Source organism: Phyllopteryx taeniolatus, chromosome 4 (assembly GCF_024500385.1).
Source record: "Phyllopteryx taeniolatus isolate TA_2022b chromosome 4, UOR_Ptae_1.2, whole genome shotgun sequence".
NCBI classification, from domain to species: Eukaryota; Metazoa; Chordata; class Actinopteri; order Syngnathiformes; family Syngnathidae; genus Phyllopteryx; species Phyllopteryx taeniolatus.
Window position 1 is genome coordinate 19,829,724 of NC_084505.1, and position 18,672 is coordinate 19,848,395.

General features: G+C 46.8%; 1 protein-coding gene across 4 annotated transcripts in view; it reads left to right on the top strand.

Moving 5' to 3' along the window:
• The window catches only part of grin2ab (glutamate receptor, ionotropic, N-methyl D-aspartate 2A, b), a 127,473-nt gene extending 115,624 nt beyond the window's left edge, over window positions 1-11,849 (top strand). For all 4 annotated transcript variants that reach the window (XM_061770346.1, XM_061770345.1, XM_061770347.1 and 1 more), the window contains 5 exons: window positions 904-1,091; window positions 1,757-1,995; window positions 3,047-3,233; window positions 5,985-6,750; window positions 7,862-11,849. In XM_061770346.1, coding sequence (XP_061626330.1) covers window positions 904-1,091; window positions 1,757-1,995; window positions 3,047-3,233; window positions 5,985-6,750; window positions 7,862-8,801 — 2,320 coding nt within the window. In that variant the 3' untranslated portion in view covers window positions 8,802-11,849. The remainder of the gene's footprint in view (window positions 1-903; window positions 1,092-1,756; window positions 1,996-3,046; window positions 3,234-5,984; window positions 6,751-7,861) is intronic.
• Window positions 11,850-18,672: the final 6,823 nt, after the last annotated feature.

The following is an 18,672-nucleotide window of genomic DNA, read 5'->3' on the forward strand; positions in this document are numbered from 1 at the left end:
CATTCACACCTACGGGCAATTTCGAGTCTTCAATGAACCTCCCATGCATGTTTTTGGAATGTGGGGGGAAACCGGAGTACCCGGAGAAAACCCACACAAGCACAGAGCGAACATGCAAACTCGGCACAGGCAGGGCCGGGATTTGAACCCCGGTCCTCAGAACTGTGAGGCGGATGTGCTAACCAGTCGGTCCCCGTGCCGCCCTTGATAATGATTACTATTCTTATATGGTCTTGTAACGCATGTTGTACTTTTCGTATTTTATGGTGGTTATAATTATTTTCTACATTTTGTATTTAGAGAAAATCTAAAAAAAAATCCTTCACAAGATTAATAATGTACATATTAAAATATAATGAATACATACAAGACGTTCTGTTTTGTTTAGTTTTTTTCCTAAAAAAATAAGATACAGTGGTGTTTTTGCTCTCTTTCTTTCTAATGATATGATGTTGTGTCTTTAATGGTGTTTTTGGAGTGGTGTCTTTGATTTTGATGAGGTTTTCTCGTGTCTTAATTTATATGGTGTCTTACATCACCGTGCTTTAAAAAAAACCAGCATAGATCAGCAAGGTGCTCACCAGCATAACCAGCATGTGCTCTTTTTGATTGGTTTTCATACTGGTCTCGCTGGTATCACCAGCTAGCAGCAGGGTAGCAGCAGCATGCTGGTGACACTAGCAAGACCAGTACAAAAACTTTGTTTTGTTTTTTGTTTTTTTTAGCAGGGGCTGTCATACAAGGTGCTCCCAGCAGGCTCAACATGCTGCTGTTGCCTTACTGGTGGCACCAGTCACACCGTTTTTTGGGTGTGAATCCTTTGCTGGGGTTTTTGATGTGTCTTGGATTTTGATGGTGTTTTTGGTTGTGTTATTTTTATGCCTTTGATGGTGTCTTTGACAGGAAGCTAGACGCATTCATCTATGACGCGGCGGTGCTCAACTACATGGCGGGCCGAGACGACGGCTGCAAGCTGGTGACCATCGGCAGCGGCTACATCTTCGCCACCACCGGATACGGGATCGCGCTGCAGAAGGGTTCCTACTGGAAGAGGCTGGTGGACCTCGCCATCCTCGGCATCATCGGCGACGGTCCGTTAGCTTAGCATTAGCCGCCACCCGACAGTCCCTCGATCAAATACGCCGTTTCATCATCATTACTGCCTCTCAATCTGCACACGCACGTGTGTGGGCACACACTCGTGTGTGTGTGTGTGTGTGTGTGTGTGTGTTGTGCTGCGGCCCTCAAAGAGGCCGACCAGACCCAAATCAAAGTGCCACGACCGCTAAAGTGCTTCTGAACCGCAACACCCACACACACACACACACCCGTTGTGATGATCTTTCGTGATCAATCCATCACTATCAATTCCTTTGCCTCGTCCCACTGATGTTCCATTACAGATCAATTGATTAACCTCCTCCCCTTGGCTGCTTTTTACCTCCCTCAATTCCCTTTTTGCCTCCTCCCCACCCTTCTGTTTAAAGTCCCAACCCCATTTCACCTCCATCAATTTCCCTTTTCCTCCTCCGTTTTATTCATTTCCTTTTTTTTTCACATCCTCTCTCCTCCTTTTCACCTCCTCCATTCATATTTTATCAACTCCTCTCCTGTATTTCTCTTTGCCATGTTACCTCCTTCAATTCCTCCTCCCTTGAACCACCTTCAATTTTTCTTGACCTCCTCCTCTCTCCTTTTTTATTTAACGCCCCCTTTGCCCTTTTGACCTCCCGTTTGGATTGAACGGCCCACGCAGGCGAAATGGAGGAGCTGGAGGCGCAGTGGCTGACGGGCATCTGCCACAACGAGAAGAACGAGGTGATGTCCAGCCAGCTGGACGTGGACAACATGGCGGGCGTCTTCTACATGCTGGCCACAGCCATGGGTCTGTCCATCCTCACCTTCGTGTCAGAGCATCTCTTCTACTGGCGACTGCGTTACTGCTTCACAGGCGTCTGCTCGGGACGCCCCGGCCTGCTCTTCACCATCAGCAGGGTGAGTGCAGAGAAAGGCCGAAGAAGTCATGTTTTGAGTACCGTTACCGGCGTTACCTCAAGGTTTCGAGTACTCGTGAAGGCCACCAAGTAAGTCCTCCTCGCCAGGAGTTTGCACTACAATGCGGTGGTTTGACACATCAGGCGAATGATCATGTGTGTCAGAAAGAAAGAAAGGTCTTCGTTCACAGTTAAATTTCATGGATGAAAAGTACTAGTGGTATTGGTAGTCAGTATCACCCAAGAGTGAATTAATACGCATACTGGTATCGGTCTGGAAAAAAGCGGTATTGGACAACCCTAACTTTGAGCCAGGGCAAAGGTCTCAAATTGGGATTGTAAAATAGGCTCAGGATTTCAGAGGTTACAAACAAATGCTAGGGTTCTGAAATACAAGTTTGAAGGTCTCAAATGAGGGTATCAAGCCAAGGTGAGCATTTCAAATTGTGGCTTAAAGGCTGGGTTAGGGTTTCCAAGTTGAACTTTAAATGGAGTTTTCTAAGTGTAGGGGTTTCTAGTTAGGGTAGCAAGCCAGAGTGACGGTTTTAAAGTTGAGTTTCAAGCCAGGGTTAGGGTTTAAAATGATTGTTCATAGCCTGTTAGTGAAATATGGGAGCATGCTCTTTTAAGACAAGGTCAAGGTTTCACCAAATGTGTCTTTATCCAAATGTGTGAAGAGACAAATAATGCACTTAATCATATTAAAACACAAATTAGGATTTCAAAGTAGGGGATGTGCAACATGGCTTTTTTTAAATATGCGCAGCACATACACACACACCAGTGACCAGGTCCAGAGTCTTCATTATTCATGTGTCGTATGCGTGTGTCTGTGCGTGTGTAGCAGAGCTTTTATTCCAGACGAGCAACGTTTCACACATGGTGTTTTACAAAAACAGTGGAGCGAGCGTGTGACAGCGTGGAGGTTAAGTGTCTGGAGGAGGAACATCTCCTTGCACTCGAGGGCGTCGTGCACTGACATCATCGCCTCAATTCAACCCTGAGAGAGGCCAAAAAGTCTTTTTTTCTTCTTCTTCTTCTTCTTCTTTTAGGGCATCTGGAGCTGCATCCACGGCGTGCATATCGACATGAAGAAGAAGGCGCCAGAGCTGGACTTCAGCCCTCAGGCCAACATGCTGCACCTGCTCAAGTCGGCCAAGTCCATCGCCATGGCGTCGCCCAAACGCAACACGGTGCTGCTGCAGCCCAGCAGCATCCTCGATGTCATGACGGGAAAAGGTCTCACACGTGTGCTCGCTCGCCTCGCTTACAAAAACTGACATTGATGAGTCAAAGTAGGGCTTCAAACCAAGCGTACTGTTTTCAATGATGGTTTCATCGCTGAGTTAGGGTATCAAAAAAAAGGTTCGGGTTTCGAGCCAGGGTTAGGAATTTAGAAAAGGATTGCCAAGCTTGGGTTAAGGTTTCTAGGTAGGTGTTTGAAAATAGGGTTAGGGTTTCAAACGAGGTAGAGTTTCATTTCTGGGTTATCGTTTCAAATGTTAGGCTTGCAAGGTAGTGTTTCAAATAAGGGTAAGTAAGCTTGTGGTATGATTTGAAGAAGAGTTTCAAATTAGAGTTTTGCATCACAACAAGAAGAGACATTCCTTCGAGGACAACAACATCCAAATGGTGGATAAGGAGGACCCGCCAGTTTGAAAGAGGTGTGAAAGAAGCCATCAATGTTAATTCAGAATCCGAATTATCGTTTTTGGCCATGTATGTTAAAACACACAAGGTAAAAAAATATATACATTTAGGACATAAAAAAAACACGTATGGAGAGTCACTGAAAAGCCGTCGGTCAGTCGAGGAGGAGGTCGGAGGCATCACCTATCGTCTGCCTATGACGACGTCCTGTCATCGCTCTCCTCAAGAGTTGCCCGAATGAGCTGCTTTACCGCAGGACAAAGGGAACGACCGATTGCTATGCAGGAAGGTCCTTCCGCTAACCACATTGGGCAAAAACAACACTTTATTTTTGAGCACTCCTAGGGAACATACCCGCCAAGGCAAATGTTGTCCTGAAGAACTCTTTCAGATTCAATAAATGGACTTAAATTGTTGTAAGATCACGAATGGGACCGCCAGAGTACCTCCCGTGACCGCTCGTCACATCAAGTGAAACATATTGTACCTATGAAAGGTGAGGCAAATAGCGAGGCATGACACACTTGCCCGCCATTACTAATTACTGGTGAGATTTGTGAGACTACTTAATGAGGTAAATAGCAAAGTCTGACTCACGGTTTGAAGCGGCAGGGAAGGATGCCGCGCGCTTTGTGGAAGACGTTTACCCTGAGGTTGAAAGAAGAAGAAAGTTCAGCTTTGCCAAAAATCAATTTTCTGGGGCCAATTACGCAGAGGTCTGGCCGGGTAGGCGGGTCACACCGCCGTCGCTTCTGCTTGGGAGCAAGCGGCTCCTTTGCTGAAAAATGTCGCGACGTGGGGAGCCAGTGGTTTTACCTTGCGCCCCAAAACCGGGGTTCCACTTTGGTCTTTACGTCCATATTTGTTCGGTGATGATCGCACATACCGCCAGCCAAAATGCGCCATGGGAACATAAAAGATACAAATAGAAATCAAAAGAAACTCGGGGCTGAGCCAGTTCCGCGAGGAGCTAGCTCGGTCGAAACCGCGCACCCAGAGAGGTCAGGAACCAGAACAGCAATAAAACCTCTCCAAGGCAGGCCAAGAGCTTCTTCTTTTAAACTTCCCGGGAGACAAATAAGAAGGCGAAGGGTGGACCCACCCGAGTTCATGATGGGTGCAGATGTTTCTTTGTGTGCTAATTTTCCTGAAAAAGAATTTGGGGTGAATAAAACTTGAGAAACTCTCGTATCTCATCTAGCCTTAAGGTACAGAAAATAAATTGTCATTCATTTGAATCTAAACTTGACTTATTGTCTAATTTTAAACTTGTCCTCTTTATCGCATCTTTATCGAAGACTATTGTTCCGTATATTTGCTCGTAAAAGGGCGAAGGAATGCCAGGGAGCAAGTAGCACAGCTTAACAGACATCGGTCATAAAATCACATTTCGCCGTCTGCAATATAAGAAAACACACCAAAATGTGAGCTTAAGCTTTGCATCAACAGTTTGTCTATCCCAAGATTGCAGGGGTCCTGTTGTTGTCCTTGATGATGGAACCTTCAAAAGGGACGACTTCTCTTTGGGCCGCCAGTTTGTGGCTTGCAAATACGATTTGCCAAGCTATTGCTTATCAAGTTGGCCCAGACCTTCTGGCTTTTGGTCGTTGTACCCAGTAGGGGGTCCGGGTTGTTGAGTTACTTCTCTTTGTCTTGAGAAGGGAGGATGGGGTGTCTTTTTGGAGTTGGTGATATTCCTTACAAGGTGTAACATCATCTACAAACAAGAACAGTCAAGTTGCCTTGATTCAACCTTTGTGGGTTTCAAGACAAGGCAAAATTTGGGTCTGGAGGCTGCTGAATGGCAAATATGTGGGGGTTCATTCTACGCAAGTCGCATAGAGCAGAGTAAGACGTGCCAACTGAGTGACAAGTAACATTCTGGATGGTTGCCAGAAGCAAAAAGTGGACATTCCATTGCTTTTGTAACACCCTTTATCTCATCTCCCCATCGCCTAGGTAACTCGCTCGATAAGGTTTCAAACAAAGCTTAGGGTTTCAAAGTAGGGTGTCAATTCTCGGTTATGGTATCAAACAAGGATTTCGCTTTCAGTGTAGGTTTTCAAGCTTGTGTTGTTATTTCAAGACAAGGTTAGGGTTTCAAACAAGTATTAAGGTATCCATTTAGATTTAGAGACTTGTTTTAGCTTTCAAATCAAGGTAAGTGTTTCAAGTTATGGCTTCAAGCCTTTTCTTAGGTTTTTAAATTAGTGCTTCAAGAAAGGGTTATGGTTTCAAATTGATTATGGAACACATTAGAGGGGGTGTGGGTGCACACAAACACACAATTACACACGCATTCTCTCAAACACACACTCACCACCTCTCCTCATCTCCTAGGTAACTCGCTGCAGAGCCTCGCTCCAAAGGGTCCCGGTCTCTATGGCAACGCCAGTGGTCCGCAGGCTTTCCTGTCTCTGTCCGGCCGCCACAAGAACCTCCTGAACAACGCGGCGCCTTTCCCGGCCCCGCAGAAGGCATCCGCCCACCAGACCAGCCCCACCAACAAGCCACAGCTGTCCATCACCAACGACAACGGCAAGACCTGCCCCGGAGGCCCGCCATCCAAACCTCGTGCCCTGTGGAAGAAAAGCGTGGAGACCCTGAAGACACAGCCCGGCGGGGCGGTCCCCAGCGGCGGCCCCAGCCCGACCGCGACCGCCGTGGCACCCCCGGCCATGAAGAGCCAGCGCTATCTTCCCGAAGAGCCGCCGCCCCCGCCCCACTCAGACATCTCAGAGTGCTCCAGCCGTCCCGCGTCACACAAAGACTCAGATCCAATGGCGGCGAGGAGCGGGTTCAAGTCTGTTAACCAGTTGAGAAAGCGGGGTGTTGGCGGAGGGGGCAGCAGCGGGTCCAAGATCTACTCCATCGACTCCGATCAGGCCAGCCTGCAGTCAGGGCCACCCTACCAGCGTGACAGCCATGGGGGTAGCGATGAGCAGCCGTACCCGCCAGACGTGTTCTCCCCCGACGGCACTTACTCGCACAAGGGGGATGCGCCCATCCTGCAGTTGAGCGCCACCTTGCTGCACCACAGCCACAGCGCGGAGGCCGACTTGCACTCCATGAAGGACAAGAAGTACAGCACCTATGCTCACAGCAGGTAATTCAATGTTAGTGCTCTTTTGTCAGAAACCCCACGTGTCACATCTACATTGCAGGATCTGGTCATTATGACAAGTCATATTTTTAATGTTTCAATATTTATCCACACATTAACACTGTTGCATGCATACTGAACCTGGCTGTAAAGACTCATGAAAACATTATGAACATACATACAAAGCTTTACATGAGAACCTCACCTTCTCTCAAGACTACAACCTCTACTCTCAGGGCTCCAGCACTCCCGTGACCCTAGTGAGGAGAAGTGGCTCAGAAAATGGATGGATGGATAGAACTTTCTCTGTGGCCCAGAATCCTTCTCTCGAAACTAGAACCTTCTTTTGGAACCAGTACATTTTTTTCCAGACTAAAACCTTGCTTGTGACTAGACACCTCTCTAAGGACTAGAACCTTCTCTAGAAATTGGTACCACTCTGGAGAATTGAATCTTCTCTCTAGACTAGTATCTCCCCTTGGAGACTAGAACCTTGCCTCTGGCGACTACAACCTTCTCTCTGGGTACTACAAAAAAAATTTTGTGGACTAGTATCTCCACTTGGGGACTAGACCCTTCTCTCTGGGGACTAATGCCTCTTCGCTGACTATAATTTCTGTAGACCATATTATTCTCTCTTGGAAGTAGACATTTTTTCACTACAAGAACTGTCACTGGGACTAGAAACTTCTCCCTGGACCACAAGGTAACCTAGACGCGTTCTCTCACAACTAAAACGTATCTTGGGAACAGAACATTCTGTCATTTGTTTGGTGGTTACCTAATGTACAGTATATCCTCAATATATAAGAAGTAAACATTTACAATCATCAGATTAAAAGGTACAGACTAGCCCCTACCCTTTTGTCTAAAACCTTGTCTATGGACTCGAACTTTCTCTGGGTACTAGAACCTTGTCTCGAGACTAAAACCTTCTTTCAGAATAAATACCTTTTCACAGGACTAGAACTATCTTTCTGGACTCCAACCTTCACTGGCGACTCAAACCTTCACTCAATGCTAAGACAGCCCACTCAATGAGGCGTGTATGTCTACATGTCTACGGTACACACACTTCCTGTTCTAATTTTTGGTGTGTTTCCTCTCCCGCCAGTGCAAAGGATAAGTCTAGCGGTTCCTTCGAGACCCCCGGTTCGGCCGTTGGCTCACAGGGCGTACGCCCAGGCTACTGCCGCTCCTGCTTGACAAAGCTAAGCAGCTACTCGGGCCTATACACGGTGCGCCCCCCGCAGGCCCGCTGTGACGCCTGCGCCCATCTGGGCAACCTGTACGACATCAGCGAGGACCACCTGAACTACTCTCATGCCACCGACATGTTCGCTCACTTCCTGCCCCAGAGCCAGCTGGGCATGGTGGGTGAGGGCGATGACCTGGTCAGCCACTTCGAGCCAGCACCCTGCTCGCCGTCTGCCCTGACCGCAGCTTCCTCACCTGTGGCGCAGCATTTGCAACTGAGTCGCCAGCACTCGTACGAGAACGTGCTTCCGGATGGTGTCACCCAACTGCGGGGCCTGAACCTATCTGACAGGGACCGGGAGATGACCCTGGATGAGGGCGCCTACGCCAACGTGCTCACAATGCGCTCAGACCGCCCCTTCAGTGGCCGCAGTCCCCCCTCACCGTCTCCCTCCCACCACCGCAGCTTAGATGCCCCTCTGCCCCTGCCCCGCCGTTCCAAGAGCCTCTTCCCCGACCGGCCCTCGCACAATCCCTTCCTCCAGTCGGCCCCCGGCACGGCGCAGCGGGAGTCAGCCGCTCACGCTCATACCGTCGCCCAGACCGCCACCCGACCGATCTACAAGCAGCGCCTGCCGCTCTCACTCACCCTGGGCAACCACGGAGGCCACCACGCCAACCACCACGTGGACCAGCAGGTGTTCTACCCACAACAGGAGCCCCCCGTGGTGGCCTACATGGTGCCGCCCGCCGCTGCCCAGCCCATGAGCTACGTGACAGCGCCGCGAGCTTCCAGCGCCGGTGGCAACCGGCCCCGCCTATACCGACGCATGCCCAGCATCGAATCTGACGTGTGAGACTCGCCAGTACCTGTCACTCTCGCACACACACACACACACACACACACACACAATTCTGGACACACTGCCCCTCGCCCCTCTCACCAGCCTTCATGGGACAATGGGGGGCAAACGACCCTCTCCCCCCTCCGGCCCTCCATTTTTTTGTGTCTTGTATGAGCACACACAGACCCACAACGCAGGAATCGAACCTACGGACGGACTCCACCATGGGGTGTGGCTGTGTGTTCCAAGGTCTAGACGCCCCAACACACACACACAAACACACACATTGGGAAAGACTGTTTGATGATGTTGATGTCAGCCTATTGAACATTCCAAACATGCGCGTACACGTACACACACACACACATATACATATATAGCATTTAGCATACTAGCTTCCTTCCTCTCTTAGCTCCTAGCCTTCAGGTCACACACTTGCATGCTTCCTTAATGGCTCTGCGCCACATGTATGCAGGGTCATATATGCGTACATGCACACATATGCACACACATGCGTCCACACAAAGTGTGTGTATGTCTGTCGATGCAGTGACTTAGTTTAGCCTTTGTGCACTTTGTACATTTTCTAACCTGCCACCAAACACAAACCAAAAACAAACACTTTTTGATACTCACACAATTCGCTGGAGTTGATGTTTTTCCTCTTTCTTTTCTTTATTGGGGGGGGGGGGGGCTGTGGCGGCGAGTGTTAGCTAACGAGTACAGTGTCATATTCCTTTTTAGCAGCTTCATTCTTACACGTGCGTGCGAATGTGCGTAGGCCTGGTAGAGTTATAGATTAGCCGTGGATTCAAAAGTCACTATATTTTCACTTGAGTCTCAATGGCAAGGTCCCGCAAGATGAACGCACACATACTGTACATCACATGGATTTTTTTCACAAAATAACACTGTGTCGGAGCCTAGGATCACGTGGATGGTTTACACGCACACGAACAGACACGCGCGCGCACACAGACAGCTGTGTCCCAATTGAGGGTCTGAGGGTACGGCCTTCGTGAACTAGTGAGGTGAAAAAGGTGAAAGAAGCAAAACAATCAAATGTGTACTCTGCGTGGTGTGACGATGTCATCTGTCTTCAAATCCATCCTTCAGAGGCCGTATTTGATGAACGCATGGTGTTAAGATGCCATCTGCCTTCAAATGTAACCTCTGAAGGATGCATTTCAAAAGGGGGTTTTCACTTAGGGCAACCTTGGCATGGTGTTATGATGTCATTGAGCCTTCAAATGCAGCCTCGAAGGGTGTATTTGAAGGAGCCCGTGATTTGCGTGGTGTTATGACCTTGCTTACAAATACCGTCAGTTAGGACAGCCTTCAAATGTGTACTCCTTAAGATGTATGTAAAAAAGCCTTTCACTGGGGATAGGCTTTGTGCCGTGTCATGAGGCCATCCTTAGGAGGCGATTTGAAGGAGCCTTCGGATAGTACAACCTTCACGTGATGTTTTATTACATAATCAACTGTCAAACGCAGCCTCCTAAGGATGCCTGTAATTAGGCCGTCTGCCTTCAAATGCAAACTCGGAGTGATGTATTTAAAGGAGAAATCCAGTCAAGACAGCCTACGCATGGTGTTAAGATGTCATATGCCTTCAAACATCATCTTCCTTCAAATGTGCCCTTCAAAGGCGTCACTTGAATTTGGGACAGCATTTGCATCCCATTATGGTGTTGTGGGCCTGCTAAGGATTTGTTGGAAGAAGCCTCAGCATAGTCCTTCAAATGCAGCATTCTTCCAATTCCGACCATGTTCGCATGGCGTTCCAACATGATCAGCCTTCAAATGCGACCTCTGTAGGATGCGTTGAAAGTAGCTCGTGATTTGGGTCGACCTTTGTGTGGTGTTATGACATCCACCTTAGATTAGGGGCAACCTTTACTTGGCGTAACAATGTCAATCAGCCTTCAAATGCAGCCTTCTTCCAATGAGAACAACCTTCTCACGGTGTCAATGCACCCTGCCCCTCAGTAGGGACACAGCTACAAGACTGGACCAGCTGACAATATATATATATATATATATATACATACACATACACAAGATATATTTCACTTGAATGAGGACATTTGAGGCTGTGAACCAGAATTTTGATGTCAAAAGCTGTTTCCACCTCTCTTAAGCTCACACCCACATATTGTTGCGTACGATCTCATGTCGTGGCTGCACCCATCCAAAATGGCCTCGTGTGAGTAATATGCACAATATCAGGTTGCAATAGTATTCCAGTTATGTACAGGCATTTTTAGTTGTTTTGGTTTGGTTGGATTTGAAGCTTACTGATGCTTCATTTCAATGGCAACTTTCTATTCTTATGATGATAAACTGGCATGTTTTCGATTCTGGTGTGAGCGTTTTTTTGGATTGATTTGATTTGGATTCCTGCTGTGATGTCAGCGGTAGTTCGGCACTTGGGAATCAATGAGGAGCGCGCGGTCCCAAGTCCGCCCACCGCGTTCTCTTTCACTACGAGTCTGTGCTGTTTCACCTCCTGTGTGCGTGCGTGTGTGCGTGAGTGTGTGTGTTTTACACCAAGCAGGCATTTATGTAAGACAATGGATGAAGTTTGTGTGTGTGTGCGTGCGTGCGTGCCTACTTTTCTGTTCTGTTCTTCCCTTCATCCCACTCCTAACATTTGACCCACTCATGTAACACAACACACACACACACACACCACTTACTCTGTGTGTGTGTGTGTGTGTGCGTGTGTTTTGTACCATCACTGGAGATTTTTACACTTGTTTTTATTTTATTTTTTACTTGCATGACTGTGCTCGTGTTTCTGGTGGTTTCTTTTCTCTTTTTTTTTTTTTGGATCAGGACGCACACACACAAACACACACGTTCTATCCCGACTGGTGTTGTGTGCGCGTGTGGTCGTCGATGGTGCGTGCGTGCGTGTGTGCGTGTGATTGTGTGCTGTTGTTCTCACTTGTGTATAAGTTCAGGGGTTTCTAAGATACTGGTTACGCTGTACATACGACTTGTCACTCGATACCTCTGTACAATGTGTAAATAAGTAAAGGTTACATTTTTCTACGTTTGTCTCTTTAATTGGACGTTGGGTCTACGGTAGCAGGAAACCATGCATTAAAATGAACACTAACGCTAATCTTTGCATTAGTATTCCCTGTGAAGAAACACTCAGAACCATGTGAGGGTTCAAACTAAGAGCTAAATGAGGAAACTCCCTGAAAACCCTATCAAGAAATGTACTGGGTACCATGAAAGGACGCCATCTGGGACCTTAACGAGAAAAATACAAAGTTAACAAGCGTACTGGGACCGATATTAGGAGGAAAAACCCTGAAGACCATGCAAAGAAACATAATGAGAAGCACAAAAGGAGACAATCTAGGGGCTAAACCAGTGAAACAATCTGGAAGCCATGTAAAGAAACGTACATGGAATCATCTGAGGAGGAAATGTAGCAGCTAAACGAGGAAAGCAATCTGAAAACCATCTAAAAAAAAAAAAAAACACAGCGGGAACCTTTCAAGAAGACAATCTAGGACCTAATGTAAATGAGGAAAACAACCGAAAAAGCCATACTGGGTAGGTATCATGTGAGGGGACAATCCGAAAAGGATGTCAAAAAACATACTGGGAATCATCAACTAGAGACTAAACAAGGAAAACAATCCGAACGCTATGGAAAGAAACATACGAGGAGACAATCCATCCATCAATTTTCTGGACCGCTTATCCTCACTAGGGTCGCAGGCGTGCTGGATGGAGCCAATCCCAGTTATCTTCGGGCACAAGCCGAACTGGTCGCCAGCCATTCGCACTCACATTCACATCTACGGGCAATTTAGAGTCGTCAATCAACCTACCGCGCATGTTTCGGGGATGTGGGAGGTAACCGGAGAAAAGAGACAATCTCGGAGCTAAACAAGGAAAACCATCTGAAAGCCATGCGAAGAAAAAAAAAACTGGGAATCATCTCAGGGGGAAATCGAAGAGCTAACTGAGGAAAACAATCTCAAACCATCCGAAGAAATGCGAGTAGACAATCAAGCTATATGTGGGGAAAACCCTATAAACCACATCAAGAAACAGAAAACCATGTAAATAAAACTATTCTATGCCATGTGAGAAGACCATTTCTGAACTCAAGAGGGAAAACTGCAGAAAACCATGCAAAGAAACGTGTTAGGAACCATGTGAGGAAGAAAACCCCTGAAAACCATTTCGAGTAAAGAGACATACTGGAAACTATGCGAGTGACCCGACTACGAGCTAAACTAAGAAACATACAAAGAAGTATACTTGGAATAATCTTGGAACCGTGCTGGGAACATACCTGGAACTAACCTCGGAAAGAGGAACTATGCTTGGGAAACATACCAGGAACTGAAATAGGGAGAAGAAAACATTGGCAGTAGGATTCCTTCGAAAGTGGCAAAAAACTGTAAATCGTGCAGACTATTATTTATGTTGGGAACCATGCCAGGAAACCTACTGGGAAATCTTAGAACCGGGAAATAAATATGGAAATGTTGGGAACCTCGTTAGTAAGTATGAATAGGAAAAAAATATGCACTTTTAGGAAACCTTGAAAGAAAGTTTAGCAGACATCTCGGGATCTAAACGGGGGGGAGTACAACCGGAAATAACCTGGAAGCCACACTTGGGAAAACGTTTTACAAGTACAGTACGCACACACACACACACACACACACACACAGCCTGGGAACATCCAGGATGACTCAGAGGAATATTTTTGGGAATCTGCTCTGAAACATTTCTGTGTACTTGCCTTTCATAACACACACACACACACAGACACACTCTCAATGTCAGTGTGTGCGTGTGTGTGTGTGTTCTAGTGGGGAAAAAAAAAAACCATGTATTTTTAGTATTTTTATACCTCAGGAGATGGACACTCTAATCTGGACTGAAGTGGGACACACTCAGTGACGTAAACACGCACTCACACATACACGCTGATATTGGAAGATACACACAAAGGGCAAGAAAAGCAACAAAACAAAAAAAGCTGCAAGAAGAAGAATGGAAGAGTTCCTCTGCACTCAATCGAACTTGAAACAAGTCACTCAGCATCCATCCACACTGCGTGTGCGTGTCTTTATCCATGTGCGCATGTCAAATGTGTGTGTATGAAATGTATTTGTATGCAGCCCGTATCAGGGGGTTCGGTGACCCACAGTCCCAAAGCAACACCCCCCCCCCCCCCCTTCTCCAAAGGACTCCCCGAGGGACAGGGTCAAACGCCTTCTCCGAGTCCACAAAACCCTCCCATGCCCCCTCGAGGACCCTGTCGAGGGTGTACAGCTGGTCTACTTTTCCACGGCCAAGACGAAAAGCACACCGCGCCTCCTGAATCTGAGATTCGACTTCCCGACGGACCCTCCTCTTTTATATCTTATTCAGTCATCGATGGCAGTGAAAAAGAGGTTCTAGTTATCGGTCCTGAAGGCAAGAGAGAGCAACTTTGCCCAAATCGACAAGATTTGAAACCCTCACGTGTTAAGATAGAACCCGGATGTCATTTTGGACTTTTATTGCACACATCCAGAACGGAAGAACGCAACCACCGACGCCCGTTTCTCTCAGGCTAACGCGGAGATGCTGATGCATGCTTTTATTTCCTGTCGTTTGGACTCGCTGGTCTTCCCAAAAGGAACATCTCCACTCCACAACTACTTCAGAACTCAGCTGAGGTTCTTCCACCAGTTTTTTGAGCAGCCTGCCAGAGGGCCTCAGGAACGTAGAGGCTGTCGATGCTTTTGAAAGCAGCCTCAACACTCACCTGTTTATTTCGCTTTTCATTTGGATTTTTGGGAACTGATATCTTCCTATATTGAATTGTATTTAATTTGGATGAATTTAGCCAATTACCTTTTTGTTGCATCTCTTATTATCCTTCAGTTTTGAATCCTGTCATGGCGTCTTTTCGAGTTTGACTCCATTGTCTCCACACTGGGAGATGCACGCACGGGGATGTCATCGCATCCCGCAGCTCGGCGCTGGTGTGTGCGTTCCTATGGGCGCGTTTGCCATGATGTGTGCAGTATGTGCGGCGATAGGAGGGCTCGCTTGTTCTACATTTGAATTGTCCGCGTCTCTGTCAAGCACTTTGAGTTGCATTTTCATGCATGAAAAAATTAGCTTTGATTGAGTGATTGAAATGTGTGTGTGCTTATCTAATGTTTGTGTGCATCTATGTGTGTGCGTGCGCGCACGTGTCGTGGATGTGGATGTGTGCGTGAGTGTCAAACCTGTGTGCTTATCTGTTTGTGTGTACTGTACAGGGTGTGTGTCGCCATGTGCATGTGTGTGTATCAAATGTGTGCATATCCATGTACAGTGTATCGTGTGTATAATGTATAGTGCAGGTGTGTATGAAGTGTGTGTGTGTATATATTTGTGTGTTAAACGTCTATACTTATTTGTGGTGTGTGAAATGTGTGTGCTTATCTAATGTTAGTGTGTCCATGTACACTGTGTGTGAGTTTGTGTTTATCCACTGTGTGTGTGTACTGTACAGTGTGTGTATCCATACTGTATGCTGTACATCAAATGTGTGTGCGTGTGTACTGTATTTGTGTGTGTATCAAATGTGTGCGCTTACTACCGTTTGTGTCAAATGTGTCTGAATAAAATGTGTATTGCTGTGTGTGTGTGTGTTTCAAATGTCTCTGCATGTATCAATGTGCATGTGTGTAGCAAATGTGTGTGTGTGTGTGTGTGTGCCCATAAGTGTATATATGTGTATCCATTGATGTGTATCTATGCATGTGCATGCTTGTGTGATCTATCATATGTATCCACATCCATGTGTACTGCATATAATTCTGTGTGAAATGTGTGTGTTTGTTTGAGGTGTAATGCGTGCTGACGTGCTCCATGTGCTACAGTTACACAAGACCAGGTAACACACACACACACACACACACACATGATGAAGAACATCCATTGAAGGATCATTGACTTTCTGGATGATGATGACGATGATGATGACGATGGCCAGCGAGGGCGACATTGGACTCTGACAGAGCAGCTGCAGGGTGTGCGCTCTTCTCGCCGCTGCAAACGTGCTCATTAAGAAGCAACCAGCCTACACACTTAACACACACGTGTGTGTGTGTGTGTGTTGCCATGGAGGGAGGTAGCGCAGCGTGTCAGCCTACACGCTAAACAAAGCCATGAAAATTTATAAGCACCCGCCGACGCCTACACACATACACGCACTAAAAATACTGCACACACGCACGCACGCACGCACACACACACACACAGGAAGACCAGAGAGGATGAAGAGTATAAGAAAGATGAAAACGATGAGTAAAAGTTAAACTTGGAACATTTCGATTCGGAGTCAACTATTCTCGGCCTTGAGCACTCAGCGTGTGTGTGTCATGAATGTATGTATCAAATGTGTGTGTGTGTGTCTACGTGTGTGCTTGTATCAAACGTGTGTGCGCGCGCACGGCACGTGCACGTGCTAATCAGGTTTGGATTGGCCGCATCTTCGGATGCCTCAGGCTGGCCAAATCCAATCAACGCGCCCTCGCCGGAGCCTTTTATTAGGTAAGCAATCAAATGAATCCAATACTTGGCTTCTCGATATGGACGATGTCGAAGGTTTGTTTATGTGCCGGCATGTTTCTGATGGTTCTTGTACACATCCCGTCTGTGTTACGTGTTGACTCCGCTCGCTCTCTTGGCTCGCTTTCCCCCGTCTCACAAATTGATGAATTGTTCCCAAATTGTTGACTCGCAGCGATGGAATGCGCCGCCGGCGGATCGACCCGCAGGTGAGAATATCTCGATGACAAATGAGCCGTCTACGTGTAAACAAATCAAGACCGGCAGCGTGCATCTCTTTGGAGTTCAATTTGGACATTTACTAAAACGCCACCTGCCGGCCAAAATGGCTGACTTCCTGTGCACTTTACAGTAATGCCGGATTTCATGTCAGTCAGTACAGAAATACAGATATCATTTTTTTTTTTTGTAGTAGTAGTCAAGGAGGCCAATAACCGATATGCGGAGCTGATATTCATCTGCTGCAAGAGGGCAAATATTGGCATCAAATGTTTTAGTAATACAACCTCCATACGTGTCATTTAAATGGCTTTAAGCTTCTTTTTATGAAACAGCAGGTTTTTTGAATAACTTAGGCGAGGGATGGGCAAACCGGCGGGGCACACTTGATTCCTTCTCGAAATGCTTCCTCCACCATGCCTGAGCAATTTGAATTTGTGGAACAACGCTTCCCCACTCGGTCGCGCTTCCACTGCTTCTTTATTGGAGAAGAATAAAGCGATACTGTCGGCCAGGAATTTATCTTGAGGCAAGTTGTTCAAGTAAACGGAGACTCTTTGAAGATGGGAACGAAAGAGAATTGACCGCGCGTTTAACACAAAGAACACGTGAGCCTATCTCGGCATGACTCCGAGATGTTCCGGTGCCAGTTTTATGTTAACAACGTGCATCATACATGTAACCCGACAATTAAGTAAGCAAACCCACGAACCCGACTACGGGTAACGTAAACACACTTAACGTCCTTCTGTCCGTGCTGGGAGCCAAAGAGCGGCTGATCTCAACAGAAGCACACAAACAACCGTCGCCAGTGCGTGACGACTTGTGTCCTGTCGGGCGTATTTCAGGCCCTCGATAACGTCGCAAACGCGGACGGACGGACGGCGGCCGTCGTGACGGATGGCGGAGGAGACTCACGAGGCTCCTTCAACGAGGCAGAGTGGACTTTGCTGCCCGATATCGATATGGCACCGTATCAAAACGGGTGAGCGAGTGAGTCGGCCTCTTCATTTGGGGATTTGGAATGACATGCGGCGACATAGTATCGTGGTTTGATTTCAAACATTTTGCGTGTCGATGCACAAAAGGAGTTTGTTGCTTTACTGCTCAGCGGTTTTGTGTCATGTTTGAACGGTCATTTTTATGCACCGCAGCGCTTTCCACGAGGAAAAAAAACAAAACCAAAAGCAAGCACGATAGGTGGTTATTTTATTATTCGCTTCAAACTCTTTGTTGTTAAGGAAAGGATCTTTTACATATGCAGTTGAGCCCGAAAGATATTAAGATACCGTGATGTACATTAGTTCAATACAAAAAAACAAAAACGGACATGCAGTGTGCACATATTTTGTCCATATTTGAAATGTCATTTTTGTCACACATCTGGTTAGGAAGTGCGCAATGTCATGGGGGCCCCTGCTACCACTGATGGCCCCCTCCCTTATTTCAAGTTGCCCGCAGACGTCTTTGCTCTCGAATTGGAAGCCTCTCAGGCTCTGCAGCTTATCATATAAAGAAAGGCCAATGAAAGGTTCAACATATAAATAGCACATTTTCTTTTGCAAAACTTCAATATAACGGAAATTGTAATCTTTCACTAGTCTTCCCAGGGTCAAAATGTCAAAACAGAAATCACGAAATTTGTAAATAAATAGTTCACTGAAGTTTACCTAGTTTAAAATGGATCGGATTTTTTTCAAAAGGCAGATGCGTCAAAATGCGAGTATCGGTGCCAGCGATCGCAAACATTTGACTCGGGTTATCTTATTTTCATACTTCTTATCTTCAATTTTCAAATCTCTGAAGAACCGAAATGGTGGACTACTTGCATGCTCGACAGCATATGTTCTCTTCTGATTTCAACGCATCCTGTAAATGATCCGAATTTACGAAAACCGCACCTTCCGACCGAAATGTGCGTTTCACAGCGTAGGTTGGACATAATTTCCACGCGTCCTGTCAAGATGGACACGCGTGCCACGTTCCGTGTCAGTCGGACACACTGGCGCCGCCGGATGCAAATATGTTTTATTCGGGTTCTCCGCCCAGAAAGCCACGAAGCGTTTGA